The sequence below is a fragment of the Myotis nattereri genome (assembly GCF_964212035.1).
Source record: "Myotis nattereri genome assembly, chromosome: 12".
Classification (NCBI taxonomy): Eukaryota; Metazoa; Chordata; class Mammalia; order Chiroptera; family Vespertilionidae; genus Myotis; species Myotis nattereri.
In genome coordinates, this window is record NC_138087.1 from 32,038,166 (window position 1) to 32,059,698 (window position 21,533).

The 21,533-nt window shown below is 36.2% G+C and overlaps 1 protein-coding gene across 1 annotated transcript in view; it reads left to right on the forward strand.

The window, feature by feature from the left end:
• Window positions 1-21,533, forward strand: part of PTPRD (protein tyrosine phosphatase receptor type D) — a 2,145,631-nt gene that overhangs the window by 1,954,178 nt on the left and 169,920 nt on the right. Inside the window, exons 19-23 of the mRNA XM_081103407.1 lie at window positions 9,881-10,014; window positions 12,705-12,849; window positions 16,227-16,532; window positions 17,431-17,624; window positions 19,966-19,992. Of these exons, the coding sequence (XP_080959533.1) occupies window positions 9,881-10,014; window positions 12,705-12,849; window positions 16,227-16,532; window positions 17,431-17,624; window positions 19,966-19,992 (806 nt within the window). The remainder of the gene's footprint in view (window positions 1-9,880; window positions 10,015-12,704; window positions 12,850-16,226; window positions 16,533-17,430; window positions 17,625-19,965; window positions 19,993-21,533) is intronic.

The window sequence follows — 21,533 nt, forward strand, 5'->3', positions numbered from 1 at the left end:
CTTTAGGGCCTGCTTCATCCATTCTACTGGGCATTACAGCAGATGCCAAACTGTTTTATGAAGGAAAAAGTTGGCCCTGCCAAAGTTTTATTTTCATAAGAGGATAGCAAACTCTCTGGTCTTTGGCTTGAAGTGATCAGTTGTGACCTGGGTTGGGAAAATAACATAGCAGCTCTCTTCTCAAGTTTATTCTTGGGCATCTGATAGCTATTCATTTGACTCCTTTGCACCCTGACTCCTCTAAAATGTGCATTAACATAGGAGTGTTTTGGCAGCATCCCACTGGTTTGTTCTGATAATCTACATAAGACCAGTATTATTGGAGTTAGTGTCTGTGATCTAAAGGTATGGAACTTACTGGTAATTTGGGAATGAATTAGTGAATTTTCTCAGATATCAGAACTCAATAAACCTGTTTGATCACTGGCTTGTTTTCATGTTGTGAGTTTTGTGAATCACATGACTACTATATTACCATTTGCCCTGGCTACTGTAAATCTCAGAACACATTTACAGCCTACCAGGCTTTTTTTATATTTTCATACAATCATTTGGTTCTTCCTGGCTTGTTCATGGATTCATTACTTTCTCAAATGGTATGAAAGATAACTATTTGAATATCTTTTGCCACAATGACACTAAAAACCATCCATATTTTTTTCCTACTTGGCCTTTGCAGTTCTCCTGTATCTATTTGCAATATTATGCAAAAAAATACTCTAGATTTTTTCATATGTTTTGATTTCTCATAATGTTTCTCATTGGAAAATAGAGAAATTTATGAATCTTGTCCTTTTTCTTGTTTGAAAGAGGTCAACTGTTACAAGATAATTTTTTATAAAACGATTATACTGTTTCGCAGCTCCTTGACCATTAAAAGATATAAGAAAGTATATGAGAAAAATATATCCCTATAATCCACATTTACTTTTTCTGATTTTTCAGCTTTTATTTTAAAAATTCCTGGTTTTGGAATGACATAATCAGGGTTTGAACCTCAGTCTGTGATTCTTAGTTCTGTGACCTTGGACGGGTTCCTTCATCTCTCTGAAACTTAGTTTTCTCATCTAAAGTTTTTCTCATCGAAAGTAATAATCACCTCATAGAGATTAGGGATTTTATCCATTTTCTTTGGCTTCTGTGACAAAATACCACATGGTGGTGGACTTAAACAACAGGAGTTTAGTGCCTCTCAGTTCTAGTGGCTAAAAGGTGTCGGCAGAATTGGCTCCCTCTGAGAGCTAGGAGGGAGGTTCCAGAACTTTCCCTCGCTTTTGGTGGTTTGCTGGCAATCTTGGCTATTCTTTGGCCTGTAGAAGCATCATCCTGATCTACTCCTTCATTGTCAAATGTCATTCTTTCTATGTGCATGTCTCTTATATCCAGATTTTCCTTCTTTATGAGGATACCAGTCATAATGGATTATGGCCAAACTTGATTTTAACTAACTCTACCACAACTCTGTTTCCAAATAAAGTAACATTCTGAGGTTCTGGGGGTTAGGAATTCAAGGTGAATTTCTGTGGGACACATTTAAACCTACGAGCTATAGATTAGACAATGGACAGATACATTGTTAACTTAATAAGTAATATATAATTATCATCACCATCATTGTAACAGCTAAAATATACTAGAAACTATGCTATGAACATTTCACGTATTAATTCTTACTACCCAATTAGGCAGATGTGGAATCATCCCATTTGCCAATGAGTAAATTTGGGATCAAAGAAGATAAAAAGATTCAGTAAATTGCTTTGGGTCATAAGGTTAGTAAATGGCAAAGGAGAATTTAAATTGGGGCACCCTAGATACTTCTAAGCACCATTATCTGTCAATTAATAATTTGCTAATGTGATAGTTTTAGTGCCTCTTAGGTTTTTTTGTCCACAAGGAGCAATAAATGAATTGTTGCAGGAAATGCAATGTGTCATTTACTCACATCTTTATTTTAGGATTATATATAACTTACTCCTGCAATACTTGAGGTGGCTATTAGATTATCCCAGTACAAACGTGTGTTAAGCCATTTAGATGTGAAAAATACGTTTATCTGAAAGAAGTAGAAGGAATTCCTTTTTATAGAAGACTAGAGGCCCAGCGCACAAAAATTTGTGCACTCGGGGGGGGGGGGGGTCCCTCAGCCTGGCCTGTGCCCTCTCGCAGTCTGGGACCCCTTGGGGGTGACCACTTGCTGGCTTAGGCCTGCTCCCCGGGGTATTGGGCCTAAGATGGCAATCAGACATTCCTCTGGCAGCCCGGCAGCCCTCAGGGGATGTCTACTTGCCAGTGGGGAGCAGACCTAAGCTGCAGTCAGACATCCTTAGCGCTGCTGAGGAGGCAAGAGAGGCTCCCACCACCACCGCTGTACTGGTAGCCATCAGCCTGGCTTGTGGCTGAGCAGAGCTCCCCCCTGTGAGAGCGCACTGACCATCAGAGGGCAGCTCCTGCATTGAGCGTCTGTCCCCTGGTGGTCAGTGTGTGTCATAGTGACCAGTCATTCCCAGTCCTTCTGCTGTTAGGGTCAGTTTGCATATTACCCTTTTACTATATAGGATAGAGGCCTGGTGCACGGGTGGGGGCCAGCTGGTTTGCCCTGAAGGGTGTCCTGGATCAGAGTGGGGGTCCTGCTTGGGTGCCTGGCCAGCCTGGATGACAGGCTGATGGCTGTTTGCAGCTGGTCACACCCCCTTCAGGGTAGGGGTCCCCACTGGGGTGCCTGGCCAGTCTGGGTGAGGGGCTGAGGGCCGTTTTCAGGCTGGTGGGCGACTGAAGTTCCCAGCCTCTTTTTTTTTCTTTTTTTTTATTCGGGGAATTATTTACCTTCTATAACTGTCACTGGAGCTGAGAGCCGGCTCCAGCTCTGAGGCCGTGGCTGGCTGAAAGCAGGTATCTGGGTTTGTTTAGCTTCTATAATTGAAACTCTGTTGCCATCACTGGTGCTCTAAGCTCTGAGCCCGCTGGTGGCTGAAAGCAGGTTTCTGGGTTTGTTTAGCTTCTATAATTGCAACATTGTTGCATCTGGAGCTCAGAGCTGGGCCGCAGCAGGTGGGGAACTTTGGCTTCCTCCATCACTGGAGCAAGCAAGCCTCTTGTTCACTTCAGCTGCCTTGCTGCCGGCCGCCATCTTGGTTGGCAGTTAATTTGCATATCTTGCTTATTTGCCAATGGGAGGGTAGCGAAGTTATGGTTAATTACCATGTTTCTCTATTATTAGATAGGATTATTATACTGGATCACTAATTTTTTTCTAACTTTTCTAACCACAGATTTAAACATAGAAACCTATAATATTTCATAACTTTCTTTTCTTATGGCCGGAGGGTTTAGCTATCTAAGAAACCGCATAGTTTCTGGAAATAAATTCAGACAACACATAAGAATTCTTAGGAGTCATGGGAATGCTTATATTCAGAAAACCGTATAACAGACAATAATGCCTTCTGTCACAGTTTATTGAAAGATATAGAACTGATGTTTAAATAGATCTTTTTTAAAATTTTCTGTATTATCAGTAACATACATCATAACTCAGTGAAGGCAGTATTATGACAGGGGCAATTGCATTAATGTGATCCAGGGACTCTGAACTTAGAAAAACCTCTAATTCTTCTATACACTTAGATGAATGAATCACAAATGTATTAGAATAGTCGTTCCCAATGTCTTTTAGACATTTTATACATTAAGATATTTCCAAGAACCTTTCATAATAGTTGTACTTTTAATACCCATTGAGTGAGAAGATATATAATGACATAATGACTTGTGCCTGACACGATCAATAGGCTAAGAAAACCTTCCAAAATAGCACAAGGATTTGATCTGTTCTCTAGGCTTAATTAACAAAGGCCATTTGATGTTAGTGGATAACTGCCAAATACAATGATGTTAGACCCTGATATAATGAATGCTGAGCTACTCCTTTTTCTTGTTGCTGACTAGCTAATTCTTAGGATCATTGTTAGGCAAAAACATAAGCCATTATGAAATATTTTAAGGAGGTTCTATAAAATTTAAAAATATGATTATTTTCACTGCAATTTTATCTTTCTGTGAAAATTTACTGATTGACAATATGCACAAGTTTCTCATGGGTATTTTAATTTCATATACACAGATATAAATTGTTATGTGTTCTATATCTGAAATGTATTCATTTCATTTTGGTATCTTCAATTCCCTGACACTACTATTTCTATTTTTGTTTAAAATCAGATTCTTGAGAAACAGTATTTACTAACAAAGTGAGTTTAAGAGGGAAGTTATCACTTTTGTTCTTAAGTTTATGTCATCCATATTAATATAAATAGGGGATTGATATAAATATAAAGCTTAGTATATTTCTGGTAATATAGAAAATCAAAATATGATCTATTTTATAGTTAATATTTCCTCTTAAATACAAATAGTATAGTTGAAAATATTCAGTAATCTTTACATGGTTTTAAATGTGAAAAGATTTTGGTTAAAATAATTATTTTCTTGACATATGAGCTAATGTTCCAAATTTTCCATACCTTTAATTTCTGGCATTCTAGTCATTTTATTTTATTTTTAATACATCTTTATTTATTTCAGAGAAGGAAGGAAAGGGAGAGAAAGAGAGAAATATCAGTGATGAGAGAGAATCATTGATTGGTTGCCCCCTGCACACCCACACTGGGGATTAAACCCGCAACCCAGGCATATGCCCTTATCAGGAATCAAACCTGGTACCCTTTGGTCCGCAAGATGATGCTGTATCCACTGAGCAAACCAGCCAGGGTACATTCTAGTCATCTTCAACTAGTTCACCTTGAAAATGCCATTTACAAAGGAAGTATTTATTTTGTTCTAGAAAAAGCTCTCCACTATTAGAGAACATTTGGGAAGGATGTCTACTTCTAATGTAGTTTTATTTTATAGATAGTCATAATTAAATCATAGGGTAACAAAATATTTTATAAAACTGCAAATAAAATTCTGATAAAGAAATATAATAAATTACATATTAAACCAAATGCACTGAAGTAAATGTTGTTTAATGTTCATGCTAATTGGAGGCATTCTAGATCGGTTAAATCCTGTCTTTTTTTCTGAACTTTCTTTAAAGAACATATTTGACCTCTAATTCTTCTATACACTTAATAGATTTTGGGAAAAGTCTACTGATTTATATATGTGTATCTTAATAATATAGGTCTTTGGAAGGAAAATAATCATATATATTTACTAACTAATTACTAATGAGTATTGTCAATCTTAAACATTTTTAAGAAGGTAATTCTACTACAAATTCTGGGCATTATAAAATTGTTATAATATAAGACTATGGCATTTGGAGACATGGTCCTTTAGCTTTCCAGAACTTTAAAAATCATTTTATTAATATATGTCAACAGGCCATCTATGTCAGCAAACCAAAAAAAAATACTGACTTCCAATAGCCAAAATTATGAGCCCAATTTAAATGCTTTCTATAAATACTTTAATCTACGAGTTAAGGAGCTCTGGATGTAAATACAACTGTAATAAAATTTAACTTTTTCTTATTTATATTTAATGACAATTGAGAGTAAGATTTGTGCAAGTGCTTGTGTATTAAGTGCTTATTTTGTCAATAATATATTTGTGGCACTTACAAATCAGACTCCTTGTTTTGAATTTTGTTTTACTACCACTATAAGTCTGACTGTTGCTTTTATTGTTTTAAATCATTTATCAATATGTTAGGTACACACATTTTGAAATATGTGCCTTTTTGTAGTACTAGATATTTTAGCAATACTGGGCTTTCTAGTCTCTTTGGTAATAACTCATATTTATAAATGGCTAGATGAAATGGTTGTTTAGCTATTTCACATGTGATAATCTTTTTCTCCTTAGGTATATGCCCTACATTTTGCTCAAATATTGATCTCTTCTAATAATATTATCGGCATTTCAGATGACATGTAGATTTTTTTTTCATTTCTTATTTATTTACATTCTCTGTCTTTGAGTTGCCTTTACATATTTATATAGAGTGTAATAGTACTACTGCTCAAATACTTTACATTTATCCCTGGGATTATAATCTTATTTTAGGTAATTAATAGCTTGCATTCAAATTTCCTTTTGGACATTAATAAATCAAGAAGAATATAATGTTGGTACCACTTTACAGAACATAAGGATTTCTTACATATAATTTTAAAGAAAAATTTGTATTTCTACTTTCATTTCCTCTTTTTACATCTAAACTACAAAGTTAGTTTATGGCCAATATTATCACGTTTCCCTTTTTTAATATGGAATAATTGCAGGTAACTTTCTGGATGGCTTCTTTTTATTTGCTCATGAGTTACTCGGAACTTGAGATTGATTTTCCTATTTTCAGGTAATTGGTGAGGTAAATGCTACAACACAGAAAAGCTCTTAAACTAAATAGATATGGCAAACAAGAAACGAATGCTAGTAAGTTTGAGGTATAAAGACTATGAGAGCATTAAAAATGTCACATATATGTGTGTTTGTGTAGCAGGGCATAAAACACAAATATTAACATTTCTTAATAAGAACCTCTGTAGCCACAATATTTGGTATAAAATTCCAGTTGACAAATGATGAAGCATTCCTGTGTCTCCAAGCACCGAAACTAACTATGACAGTTTGGAGTCCCCTAAAGTGTTTTTTATGTACATATATTATCATCGTTAGGACAAATATGTTTGGGGAATATAAAAATAAATCTATTCATTTCACAGCTTTTTTCTTACCCATTGAAGCCTCAGCTTCATTATGGTGGTTTTGGCTATGACTAAAGAACCCTGGGGATGCAATCGCTGCAGGAGAACCCCCAGTTCCCAAGAAAGTCTGAGTGGTGGCACCTTAAGGCCTTCATGAGCGTAGACCCTGATATAATAAAAAGATCTTGTAAAGTGCAGGTTCATTTGCTGGGTTTCATAGCAGGCACATTTAGCCCCATACAGTGTTTTAAAATTCATTTCAATTAATGTAAGTAATTCCCAGTTGTTAAAAACGGAAAGGTTTTACCTACAAGGTTCATTATCTCCGCCCGTTGAAAAAATCAGAAGCTCCAGCAAGACCGGGCCCATATTTCAAAAGGCAGCAATCTCCTGGCTGAGCCTCACCAGCTCCTTCAGGTGGGCAGGTGCTCTCTGCTCTCCATTGACTTCAGGCCCCAGGCGGCCTCTGCCCTCATTCATCTCAGTGATCTGTCTGACACCTCTAGGCAATCCTGTTTCTACCACAAGTTTAAAACCCACTAAATGAAATTACCCTCCAAAATTATTTCAAAAGGAAGGAGATGGTGGGAGCCGAGGAGGAGTTCCCCTTAAATATTAATGTATGAGACTTTCCATTAAATCCTCTGGCCACTACTTACATTGCTTAAGAATAAAATAGACAGTACACCCTCTGAGACTGACATGTGTATTTGATCCATTATTTAGAAGGAGTGGGCTCCTAATAGAACCAAACAGAATTAGAGAATCAGAGGAAATTTGTGTCACTAAACAAGGATAAAACATTGAGACCTACTGGGAATTTGTTCAAGACAAATTAAAAGCAAGAAAATAAACAGTTTAAGTAAGAAAAACTTAATTAGATTTCTAAGATGTTTTCAATCAATGTCACCTAATTTATTTTTAGAATTTGGCAGGGAGGAAATAAGTAGCAAGCAGTTACGATCGTTGAGAGCAGCCCTTTAATACTGTCTATGTTTTAAATTTTTGCCAACACTCTATTTTGGTTTGGTTTAAATCCGTTATCACAGGCTTTCTTTTTTCCCAGATTTGTGGAAGTTTAGAGGAAGAAAAATGGGGAGAAAACTAAAGAAAAAAAGAAGTGATTGTACACGTGTGTGTGATGTGTGTGTGTGTGTGTGTGTAGTTTTAGGCTGAGAAGCCCTCTCATTACCTGAATGTTAGAATCCAATCGTAATTTCCCCACCTGCCTGATAGCTTTTGGTGTTCATTGTTGCTGCTGCCAGTGCTTTGATATTTATGTTACAAGTAATACATCTTCTATTTGTTTTGTCCTTTGCCTATTTGTTTTTTATTTCCCTCTGTTTCTCCTTCTCTTTCTCTTGATCTTTTATCTTCTTTTGTCTCCACCTCTCAGTGTGAATGATTGTGTTCGGTCACCCACTGGGCAGATACTTTAAAAAAAAGAAAAAGATATGCTGTTATCCTGTTCAGAAAGTACATTCCTGGAGGCATTAAATTAATGAGTGTCTCAAGGCCTGTGATATAAAAAGGGAGAGAAGATGATAAATGCAATTGGAAATATGAAGCACTGATTATTGGTGGCCTTAAGCATCAGTCCAAACATGAATGTGTGTGGTTGCTTGCACACACACTCAGAAACACACACACACACACACACACACACATATGCACGCACACAGACTCACAGGTTCACAGAGCACACAGTGGAATAAAATGATAGAAATCCTAGAAACCATTTTGCTAGATCCCCCTCTTTTTAAACAGAAGGCAGTTTTTAAACCATACTACAGGCAGATGATTAAAGAAGGAAAAGAAAGTAATACACCTTGTTTTACCAAAGACCTTCTTTCTTATGAAAATGGTTTGAGTATTATTTAAGAAATTGATTCTCTACATCATTTTACAAATTACATTATTTTATATGTTTTTGGATGTTTATGCTCATTTGCCAAAAAATGCTTTAGATGTTCTTTTCCCCTCTGGTGTGAAGTATATGTCATTGTTCTTAATTTTTATTAAATATACACTGAATTTTCATGTGAATTTGTAGAAATATGGACATCTCTCTTGCTGTCACACTGTGAAACACGCCACAGTGTCAGGGCGACAGTTAATCACAATTGTTAATGGCCATCAGAGCATGAGCGCCAGCCAATGAGAGCAGACGCTGGCCAAGAACAATGAAAGGTTAGGTGTGCTAGTGATGCCCTGAAGTGCATTTAGCCTTGTGCATAATAGATGGAGGATCTGATGGGAATCAGGGGGTTAATCTGGACATTGGGATTAGTAAACTTATTCTAACACTTGAGTAAGGTGTTTTCAACTGGATAGATGTCCCATTCATTATTACATCTGATATATAGCTCTCTCAAATTGTCTATTGCATGGGTTACATGACTAAGAAAGAATTATAGAAAGCCTCTCTTAAATTACTCTGTTTCTGATAATAAGTGTGTTCTACAAACTTTTACATTTGTGTAGTAATTTAGCTCCTTCTCACTATGACAATATTAAGTTTATATTAGGTCTAGTGTATTATGTCATTTGAAGTCCTTTAGGAATTAGAAGCAGTTATTTGTAAGTGATAGCTTTTTATCTCTTTTTTAAAATATCTTTTCTTAAAATGTAGGTTGGTAAGTAAAAAAAATGCTAAGTGATTCTGGTTGCCTGTAGGTTTGTTCATGTAGTGAAGGTGGAATTTTATAAACCTAATTGAAAATAGCTTTGAAAGCTAAATGCAGTGCTAGAGAATAAATGCCCATTTACTTGCAAAACAGCAATAACTTTTATGTATTTAGCACTCGTTATGATTTAGGCAATATTTATTGCAAGTGCTTTATATATAAATCATCTCAGGGATCACGTGCAACACTATTATAAGTAAGTAATTGTATTATTTGTAAAATTGAATTCAGAGACTAATATATTCTGCGTCTGGTATAGATATTATACCACTGAAGAACAAGGACAGTATTCACAATATTGTTTATGTCCCTTGAAGGAGGAAAATTACCTTTCTGTACAAAAGTTTACCTGGACGTTGTAAGGGGCCTAGCACCCCATTAGGTGGAGACCTTTTGAAGGTTTAAGCAAATGCACTAAAGAAAGAACTAATGACTATTGATGCTGATGGTTAACCTCAACCCTTTGCCTCCCGTTTTCAGTACCAGGGCAACCGCTAAATTTCAAAGCAGAACCTGAGTCTGAAACGAGTATTTTGCTCTCTTGGACACCTCCACGTTCGGACACTATCGCCAACTATGAGCTGGTCTACAAAGACGGGGAGCCCGGAGAGGAGGTAGGACCTTGCTTCTCGCCTTTGGAATCAGTCACCACCCTGAGGCATTGCTCCGCTTTTGAGTGCTTACCCACATCCTGTATAAAGGTCAGGTACCTATGGAAGACCTTGGTAGAAGAGATTTATGCATCAAAAGAGACACTTGACCAAAATAAATAGCAAGGGTATTTGGAGACTTGCTGGGGGGAGGGACAAAACAAAACAGCTGTTGCCCTATTGGGACTGTTTTCTACTCAAGTTTCCATGTTATTTATGGAAGTATGAAGTTATAAAAGAATATAACCCATGAGACTTTGGGACTTGCTTTTTTTTCTCTTCGGCATTCAAGTTCTTAAGTCACTTAAGGAGACATATAACTCAATAAGTCCCACAGCTTTGAGTAGGTGAATTTGTTCAAACTGCTTTTAGAGAAAGATGCCCCAAAGCAACTATTTTTATGCCAAAAATTATGATTTGAAAGTGGGTATATATACAGCTTGAGTATGGTATGCAAAGAAAATAACAGTAGATTGCAGAAAGATGGATATTGTTGATAGTCACTGAAAAGAGAAACAAAAATCAGAATAACTAATACATATATTAACAGACAGTGTTCTAAGGGGTTTCACATACATTAACTTATTTAATCCTCACAACAGTGCTATGGATCAGTCTCTCCTATTAGTCTATTTTACATATCACAAAATGGAGGTATAGGACGAAGTTAAATACTTATCCTGAAGGCTCATGCTACTGAATGGCAGAAATAGAATTTGAATCTAGGCACTCAGTTATCAGAATGTTTCTTAACCACTAGATTATACTGTATCATGGGTGCACTTTGAATAGATTATAGAAATCAGTTATTAACATACACCTAACATTTCCAGAAAGGGAATATATTATAGTAATGGATATGTGTCTTTTGTTCCCAACAGGGAACATTTAGACAAAATGTTAGTAAAGCTATATGAAAGCTCAATCCACACGAGCCCTTTTATTTTAACTCTTAACATTCTTTATCTTCACAAAGCTAAACAGCCCCTAAGATCTAACAAGGAATACCGGTTTTGAAACACTCACGTACTAAGTGAACTACTATCAATTCACTTGTTGGTCACCATTTTGTATGCTATAATAAATTATTTTTTACTGTAAACTTCCATTTTATGACATCCGTTTGAATTGAGCAGAGCCTCTACAGACCAGGTTCTAAATGCAATGCCTTTAGATTTAGCTAACAAAGCCAAAATGAATCAATCACTTGGAAAGTTATGTTATTTATATGCTGATATAACTTAAACTGTGTCTGTGTTTAATAAGATATAAATCAGCATTAAATTATTTAAAATCGTAACCACTACTCAACCAAGAAATAGTGTAAAAACAGCAAAGAGAGTGGCCGTTTTTTTGAATCTATGATGCTTGAATGTTGGCACACCTACTCTGCTTTACAATTGTTTATTTAGGGAATACCTTTTTCCTTGTTATTTGGTATATCTAAAATTTTAAAAGCTTTTGTATTTGCAAGCCAGAACACCCTAGGGATGTTTTCTCTGATTTTATATTTGAATTTCTCTTGAATGGTTTCTGTTTGGGTGAACAGCAAACAGTATTTTATAAAAAGCCTAAGATTATTTAGATTACATTTTAGAATGTATTTTAAGGTTTACTACAGGCTAATGTTCAATCTGAGATTGATTACCCATAGACAGGTATATTTTTGCAAAAATGCACAGGCAAATTTCAAGCATGAATAGAAACTATAACTTTTTTTTTTTTTTTAATCCTCACCCATGGATATTTTTCCATTGATTTTTTTAAGAGATAGTGTAGGGGAGGGATAGTGTAGGGGAGGGATAGTGTAGAGGATAGAGAGATAAATATCGATGTGAGAGAGTCCTTGGTTGCCTCCTGCACATACCCCAACTGAGGCTGGGGATAAAGCCTGCAACTGAGGTACGTGCCCTTGACCAGCAATGGAATCTGTGTCCATGGGCCCACGCTCTAACCATGAAGCCAAACCAGCCAGGGCAGAAATCATAACATTTGATTAAAGAAATCGTATTGCAGAAGTCCTTTATGATGTTAAAAGTTACAGAAAAATTGTGATTTTTTTTCTAGCTGCAGACTCTATATTCCCAAAAGAAAGGAAGTTTCAAAATTATTTTAAAGCAATCTAGATTTTATATAAATGATCCAGCTTTCTTTAATAACATCTGATGTTTATCTCAGCAGACCTTGGCGATTTTAGTTCTCTTTTATAGCAATCTCTGGAACACTGTGTACCAGTTCTATTGTTACTTTTTGGCCATACATTTCTTGCCCCTGTTTAGAGTGCAGAAAGTCATGGCACATGAGCTAGACATCTCTTCAATGGTAATCACACATGTTGGGCATACTGCGCTACCAGTTTCTATTATGGGCTAAGTCACAGCTACACACCTTCTTGCCTTAAGGGTAGAACACATCGTGGGTGACAGCTTCTGGGTCTCCCCTTTATCCGGTGCATTTGGAAAGCTGTATCATCATTGGGAAGATCCCTGGCTTACCCTTATTCCAGTTGCCTTATTGGTTGTAGAAACTTGCCTTTTAAATGCTGATATTTTCATTATGTAATTTCCCTAGTAGAGTCCTTGATACTCTGCTGCTTCTGTGTCTTGCCCCAATCTTAATGAAGATGACTAAGTTCTGTTATTACTTATCTACAGCAACGAATTACCATTGAGCCAGGGACGTCTTATAGACTGCAAGGGCTGAAACCAAACAGCTTGTACTACTTCCGTCTGGCTGCACGCTCTCCTCAAGGCTTGGGTGCTTCCACAGCTGAAATATCCGCTAGAACCATGCAGTCAAGTAGGTGTCTCTCTTTACTTCCTTCCTGCCCTTTTTTTCACTAGGAGGTGTTGCCGGATTTTATCCCCACCAGCAAACAGAGCTGCTAATTAATATGCTTACTAGTCAGCAGTCTCTATGCTAGCAAGCTTCCGACTTTGGGGATTAGAGTACAACCGTGAGCTATGTTGTTTTCAAATTTGGTCCAAAATAGCAGGTCCTAAATGGAAAGACCTTCAGAGAAATTGAGAGATGAGAAAAGTGGGTGAGAGGAGTTAGATCAAGCCCCATATTATGCATATGACACTGCATAATAATCAGAGGAAGGCTTAGCAAAGGCAAGAGGCAGCCAAAAGACCAAAGTGTTACCTTTTTTTAAGCACATTGGTTTTTAACTTTGCTAGCAAATAACTCTTCATTTCATGTATTTGTTCCTATTCAGAGAAAAAGCTGAGCTCTTGTGACTAGGTTGTCATTAACTCTGCTAGTAGTACATGCGAAAATTTGGAACATTCACAGCAAATCTGTATCTGGACAAATTTAGGGACAATGGAATAATCACAAGTACATTTGCAATCCTAAATTCTATTTTGTTTCTTCAGGTTCAATTTCTTTTTGGAACTGTTACTTTGAGAATAGTTGTGTTTATCACAGTGGGGGTTCATTTTATCCTGGGCAGATTGTTAAGATTGTTTTTTTGCAAAGTCTTATATGGGAGATTGTTTTTCATGGAAAGTTCGGTGGCTTAGAATACTATTTGCTCTTTATTGATAAGTTTCTATAATTAGTCATTAACCATTTACCTTGAGTTGAATAGTTTTATAGAGTTATTTCTTAGATTTTTTGATAATTTATAAGTGATTTTGATATAGTGACATGCAATAGATAAGAATAATACAAATGTATTACATTTTGTAAAGAGGGTGCTATATTGACTTAATTTTTAGATCCATCACCAACCATAAAATTTATGTATTTTAAAATATAAATTTTCTTTCATATAAGCAAATCTTTCATATTTTATTCTTCTATAGAAATCTGGCATCTTTCAGGTTTTTTATAGTAAAAATCATATTCTTCCCTTTTTCAAAACATCATAATTCACATGAAAAGTATTAGGAGCCTGTGCTTAACTGATTAGTGGTTATACCTTATTCCCATAAAATTGTCTTTCTCTTCAAATCTGAAGCATGCTAATGCAGTTTAGTATGTCTGCTTTGAATTCCAGCCAGGCTAATAAGTGATATTGTAGAAGATAATTTTTTAAATCAGATATTTAATTAAAAGGAATGTGACCATGCTCTAAGATTGTATTTTACAAATGACTTTTTTTGCATACATACATACATATGTACTTACATAGGGACAGAATAGACTTTTTTATAACTATACGAAAAGCTTATATTTTCTTTATTAAAAATAATAGCTTCAAATGGTATTGAATATAGTCAAAGAATAGAAGGTCTGAAGGTGGCAATGTCATGAAAACCAAATCAGCTTTTTAAAAAGAATTACAAATGAGACCTTGCTGTTACATGAATAACTCAATTTATTATGAATAATGATGATGCCTTTAAAATAGTGTTATAATTTGAAGTATAAGTTCCTATAGTCAGAATCAATAAAAATGATGTTCTAGTGATTTTACAAATCTTACTCTAAATTTACAAGCCTTTCAGTAAGGATTTTCTTTGTGTCAGTACAGGGAGCTTTCTTTCCCTTTGAATTATCTATAATGAAAAATGCAATACATGTAAAGGCTGATAATCCGCTAAATCAATGGCTCTCAACCTTCTGGCCCTTTAAATACAGTTCCTCATGTTGTGACCCGACCATAAAATTATTTTCGTTGCTACTTCATAACTGTAATATTGCTACTGTTTTGAATCGTAATGTATATATCTGATATGCAGGATGGTCTTAGGCAATCCTTGTGAAAGGGTCATTCGACCGCCAAAGGGGTCGCGACCCACAGGTTGAGAACCGCTGTTCTAAATGATTCAATAGACCTGGCACTACATAAGATTAAGACCCACAGTGTCAAACTACTGTTTGTACATATTGAAATACAAACAGTTAGAAATGATTTACTCATTAATTGTACCATAAATACTGCCTTAAAAATATGTATGTATGTATGCATGTCTTATCCCATTTGTTTGTTCTTTTAGGAACATATGTTATTAACTTTAAAAATAATTTATGGTAGCACCTGTATTGGTCCTTATTGCTTTTGAATTTTTTTCAAGTGATGGTATGTTTGATTAATGTCATGGAAAGTAATTGCTCAGAAGGTGACCAGTTTATTTTAAATTGGGCAATAAGAAAGTTTATCTTGTCACTCCTTTTGTCAACCCTACTTTATACGAATAATTATATAGAAAAATGAAAGGAATTAATGTACAAAATGAAAGATAAGTGATACCTTTTCCAGATGTTTCGTGGGGTTTTAAATGGTTCTTTTTAATGGCTGTGTTATTGACATTTTGTAAGAGATAGATGATGATTATTGATTTTACCAAAATTTGCTGGTGGAATCTAATTCTTCACTAGCAATGGTGTCTCACGAACAGTTATAATTTTTTAAAAAGCTGAAAGCTGATGTAGGGTAAGTACAAGTTACAGTCAGAATCAACAAGCCTGACATTGCTCTCGGGTAGGTAAATCTTGAACTATGCCTTTTCCTCCTTTATTGGTTCTGCATGCTCACTGTACATGGGCTATGGTCAATGTTAGGTGAATGCTTTTCATTAAAACTGGTCAGGCACAGTCAGTTTTTCAGATAGTCAGAGGGAACCCTTTTATGTTTGTTGGGTTTTTATTTCTTTCCTTTAAAAATAATTGGAATTGTGGAAGGGAATCTAGCAGTTATTGCAGTTTTTCACACTAAATAAATAATGCTTTCATAAATGAATGCTGTATTGGAGTTGCCTTCATCCTAGAATGTAGAAATGAAAGCTTGAAACAGCATCTGTGAAGCCTCATCAAGATGCTCATTAATGTATCTTGCAGTATTTGCAGCTCTTTTGAAGTTGGGTAGTCTGTGTAGTAGGGCCGGGGAATACTGAGGGATTGGTTTAGAAGAAGAATTTAAATTGCAGGTAGGTAATTTTATTGGAGGCTCTATTATCTCCAGGTTTCATGTTCACATATTCCCCCCACTCATTATTTAACATTTGTTTCTGGTCATTTATTCATTTTTTTGGTTTGTTCATGTGACTAAGCCAAGGTACATAATTTATTTTTAAAAATTTATTTTAAGTTTCAAAGCCTTGTTTTTGTTTCATTGCCCTTAATGTTCGTTTATTTATTTTGCCTTTTCTTTTGTTTTATCATTTTTTTTCCAACCACTCCTGTCCTTTCACTCAAACCCTCCTTTAACTCACTACCAAAATAAGAGCCGTCAGCTCCTCCTCAAGACATTAGTTGTGCCAGCCCAAGTTCCACTAGTATTTTGGTAAGTTGGCAACCTCCACCAGTGGAAAAGCAGAATGGCATTATTACTGAATACTCCATCAAGTACACCGCAGTGGATGGAGAAGATGACAAAGCTCACGAGATTTTGGGAATTCCTGCGGACACTACCAAATACCTTTTGGAACAGCTGGAAAAATGGACTGAGTACCGGATCACTGTGACAGCCCACACAGACGTCGGCCCTGGCCCCGAGAGCTTGTCCGTGTTGATTCGAACCGATGAAGATGGTATGTTGCCTCTGCTACGTCCGTTTGCTCCCTTCTGACACAGTCCTGGTCTGCTGTCTTTTGATAGGCTAACAGTACCCCATTTTTCTCTGCTCATCTTTTTTACCCAACATCGCTCTAACGTCACTTTTTGCCAAAGACCTGTCTTTCTTACAGCCTGGGCTTTTTTCTTTTTTTTTTTTCTTTTGCTTTTAATCTGAACACAATGATTTGCTTCCCTTTAAAACGGACAGCTGGCTCCTATGACCTTGCAATCCAGGCTCTTCCTCTGTACCTCCATCTAGCGTCTTCCGCATTTTCCTTGGCTTTTTTGTAGCCACTTTTTTGGCATTTTGAAGTTAACTTTTAAAAACGGCCTTCTTGTCTTCTTGTTGCCTTTTTGTCTTGCATATTTCAGCAGCACTGATGCTCCACATTTAAGTTTTGGCATTTGTTGTATGGAATACCTTTGATATGAGAAAAAAAAGAAGAAAATCCATGTAATCAAGAATCTTTTTTTTTTCTGCCAAAAAGAAACCTTTAAAAAAACACACACAGCAACCAACAACCAGTTTTTGTTATTATTTCAATGCTATACCTCTTTGTGCTTTAATGCTTTGAACCTCAAAGCATCTTCCTTGGCTTTTGTACATTTTTTACATGTTTTTCTATTTCTCTGATACTCTTTTTTTCTTCCATACTTTTTTTTGGCATCGGTCATGTTTTTTGATCTTTTCTTAAAAGGTAGAGCAGATTGGTTGAGCATTTTCATTGGTTGAAAATGTCTGTATTCCACAAAGGAGACATAGTGGGTCTTGCCCATTTTTTAAAAAAGAAAAAAAAACCTAAGTAAAGAAAATGCTGTGACTGGGTGGGACAAGTGCCTATAATTTTCTTTTATCCGATGATGTTGTTCCAGTTCCTAGTGGTCCTCCTCGCAAAGTCGAGGTAGAGGCTGTCAACTCAACATCTGTTAAAGTCACATGGCGCTCGCCCGTGCCCAACAAACAGCATGGCCAGATCAGAGGATACCAGGTGCATTATGTGAAGATGGAAAATGGGGAGCCCAAGGGCCAGCCCATGCTGAAGGATGTCATGCTGGCTGATGCACAGGTGAGGCTCTGGTTCGGACCTATGTTTCTCTAGGGTACTTTCCTTAATCTGTCTCTTGACATGGGCCCCATGTTGATTTTCTTTACGTTTTAAAAATCTCGTACAGCATCCTGTACATAAGGGGCATATGCCTTCTCAATCAGAGTTGCCATCAAGTGAGACAATAAATTGTAGTGAAATGACACAGATGATTAAAAACATGTTAACTGTTTTCTTCAAATGCAGGTACTCAGCTCTCCATAGCTGTATCTGAGTTTGCCTTTCTGACCTCAAAATGCATTTAATCAAATCCAGGGGAAGAATTCTGAGAAGCAGTTTTGCTGATAGCATCTACTTTCTACTGTATTAAAACTACTTAGAATTAAGTTGACCTAATTTTTAAACATAGCTCTCCCGTTGAAGAACAGACAATCTTTTTCGGGAAAGGTATCCTGATAGTGTATTATTTATAACTTCTTTATTGAATTACATATTTGGTGAAAAGAATTGTTTCATTTCCCAGAAAATGAAGATAATGACCATGATAAAAATGAGAGTTTCCCAGGGAGTAAATGGGATCCTTACGTTGAGCCAAGTTAGGAAAAGTATTAGTTGAGTATGTGAGAAATTGATCCTAAGGAAGTTGTTTATAACTATGTAGTCATAAATTGGTTTTGTAGTCAGTTGTTTAAAACAACATTAATTTATCCATAAGCTAGTGGTGACTCAAAGATAGTACCATAATAAATCCATATGTCATTTTTTTTAAAGGGAGAGGAAGATTTCAGTGAATGACTACAATGATGGGAATTATACATACCCCATGGACTAGTCAGCAGTCGCCAACCTTTCCGACCTCACGGACCACCAGTTGACGACTGCTGGATTAGCTTATCTATGCTTGGTCCAAAATTGAGATGGCATATGATGAATAGGGAAGTGCTTTGCTTATTCAGCAAATCAGTAGCTGGTCATGGCAATGGCTGATATTTGTGAAAATTTGAAACATTTCTGTCCTGGCCTCTGTAGCTCGGTTGGTTGGGTGTCATACAGTTCATCAAAAGGTTGCTGGTTCAATTCCTGGTTGGAGGCGTGCAGGAGGCACCTGATTGGTGTTTTGCTCTCACATCACATCTGTGTTTCTCCCTCTCCCTCTCCCTCTGCCTCAAAATCAATTAAAATATAAAAAATATTTTAAAATAATTTGACACGTTGCAGTAGAAAATTCCTTGCTTTCTATGAAAGTGAGAAAGATTATGAACCAAGTTGTGAGCTACTGCTCCAGGTTGCCAAACTTTGCATCTTTGCCTCAATGGAAAGAAGAGGGCAAATAAATAGCACCGTGGCTCTGAGGAAATGATTTACCCCCAGTCTTGACATAATCAGCTCACAAAGATTCTTATGTTTGCTTGAGTCTTGAAATATTCTCCTACAGGGAGCTGGATTAGTGGCTAACTTCTCACCCTTGAATCCAGTTGTATGGTTTTGGTTTAGAGGTCAGTTCTGTAAATGGGGTTGAGATTCATAGTGTCCCTGAGATCTGGAAAAGGGCCACTGGCATGTTTTTTTCAAATTTTTTATTTGTGCTGCTTGTAAAATAGAGCGCTCTCATAACATAAAATAAAGCCACCAGTACTTATGTTTTATTTTGTACATCTGCAATTGTGAAAAAGAAATTGATAAGGTCATCATGCTTTGATGTTCTTCTGTTCTTAGATAATATTACATTACAGAACTGTAGTCCTGTTGCTCTTTTCATTGAGAATGTGGTAATTAATGGAATCACATGATACAAAATTGCCTTAAATGCCACTCAATCTCCTTTTTTTTCTTCTCTTCTACTTTGGCTTTTCTTTATTAATTTGCTGATTTTCCTTGTGTATCCCTGCCCCCTTTTTTCCTGCTCATCTCATATTTTCTCTTTAAATATTCATTGAAATTTATTTCATTACATCTTGCAGGACTTCACCAGGACTATAGGATTTCAGTATTGACAAGAGATGTTAATCTTAATAATCTTGAATTAACTATGTAACTTAAAGAAAAAGTCAAAATAAATGTCACAAAGTAGTGTGCAGTAGCTTTTTGCTATGCCTTCTTAATTTATCCCAATGGAAAATTTGGAAAATCGGTGGTTTTAGTGGTAACAATGCAGAGCATATTTACTTTTGACCTTTCAATTGGGAATGAAGGTGGTGGCATAGTACAGTTAAACTCCTTGGAATTTGATTATATGCACTGTTTCAATTGCTTTTCCCCCCTTAAATCTAACACGGACACCATTGCCTTTATCAGGCTACAAATTTCTCTTCATTTCTTTTTATTTTGTTTCTCCCTCCCCAACCTTCTTAATCTCAATCAGTGGGAATTTGATGATACTACTGAACATGTGAGTAATTTTTGACTGCTTTGTCAAACCAGATTATAAGTGCTTTTTTCCCCTGATACTCCTCTTTCATGTATTTGTGATATACCATCACTGTTTGAATGCATGAACTAACAAATTATTTTTAAATTATCTTTACTACGTTATACTTTATATTTTGGTTTGGTTTTGTGAAATTGGCATGGTGCTACTGATTGCATAAGAAATATCATGAGCTCATCTTATTTTGGTGGCTGCTACTAACTCTGCCTTGTGACACAGTTCGAGGAGGCATGCTGTAAATGGCGGCACCACAGACCCGAGCTGTCAAGTTGTATGCTGTAGGCTGCTCATACATCCGACTCAGTGGATCACATGACATAGACCTGGCACCAATTAACTCTATCCAGAAATGGCGATTCTCTGTTGTAGCCATACAGATTTTATTAAACTTGAATGAGTCATGGCAAGAAGTAAAATGTGTCCCACTGAGGGAGGAGTTTTTAAAACAATTTGATTGAGTGGATTATGTTATTTATTGAGAGCTTAATCTATATATGGTACTGGGGGGATATAAGATGTGGCACTTGCCTCTTAAGTGCTTATAGTCTAGGTGGCTAGAAAGGATGTAAAGTTTAGAAAAGTTTCATAAAATACAATATATGTAATGACATCAAGCAATGTATAATTACTTAGTAAATGAGTGACAAATATCAGTAAGAGCTAGGCATTTAGAAACACTACACCAGCTGGTAGAAGAGGTCCTGAAAATTTAGTTGAGAACTTAAAGGATAAACGGGGATTGCAGAGGTGAAAATGTATGTGTATTGTGTGTGTGTGCGTGTGCACACACACACACTATAGAGTTGGAGGCGGGAACATATTTTTTAAAGGTGAGCAGATTGAGGCAGTCACAAGTGTGATATAGTCAGGTGACAGTGAGTTTGCCAGTTTGACAGAAATAAAGGGTTCTGGTTAGTAAGTTATGCTAAATACAGCCAGGAAATCCGTTTTAGTATAATGTTGAAAAATCAATAGCATAGCAGTGTCTCATAAACTTCTTCGACCATGCCCCATAGTAAGAAATGCATTATATGTCACCACCCATGTATATGTTTAAAATAAAAGTTTTTCAAAATAATACCCTACCTTTAATTATATATAATCTTTAATAGTTTGCATTCAGGTATATTCTGTTTCTTTCTTTAATGCGGCCATGACTGACTAAATGGATTTCATGCCTTACTGAGTGGGTCATTACCTGCAGACTTAGTGGAGAGATTAGAAAGAAAGAAGATAGTAGACAAGGAAATAGGTGGAAAGAGCTCTTTTACTAACACACCTGTGCAGGGATAACAGTTCAACAGAGTCCGGGCAACAGAAAAGGAATAAGGGATGTTTATGATCGATATTTTAAAGAATTGACAAAAACTTGCTGACTAGCTAAGAATTTGAGGAAGAAAAGAGATCAAAGTATGGCTGCAAAGTTTTGAAGATGCTCCACCATTTGTTAAAATAAAGAAGTAAAGAGGGGAGTCTGCTTCTGGGAATGTTAGTTCAGCTTT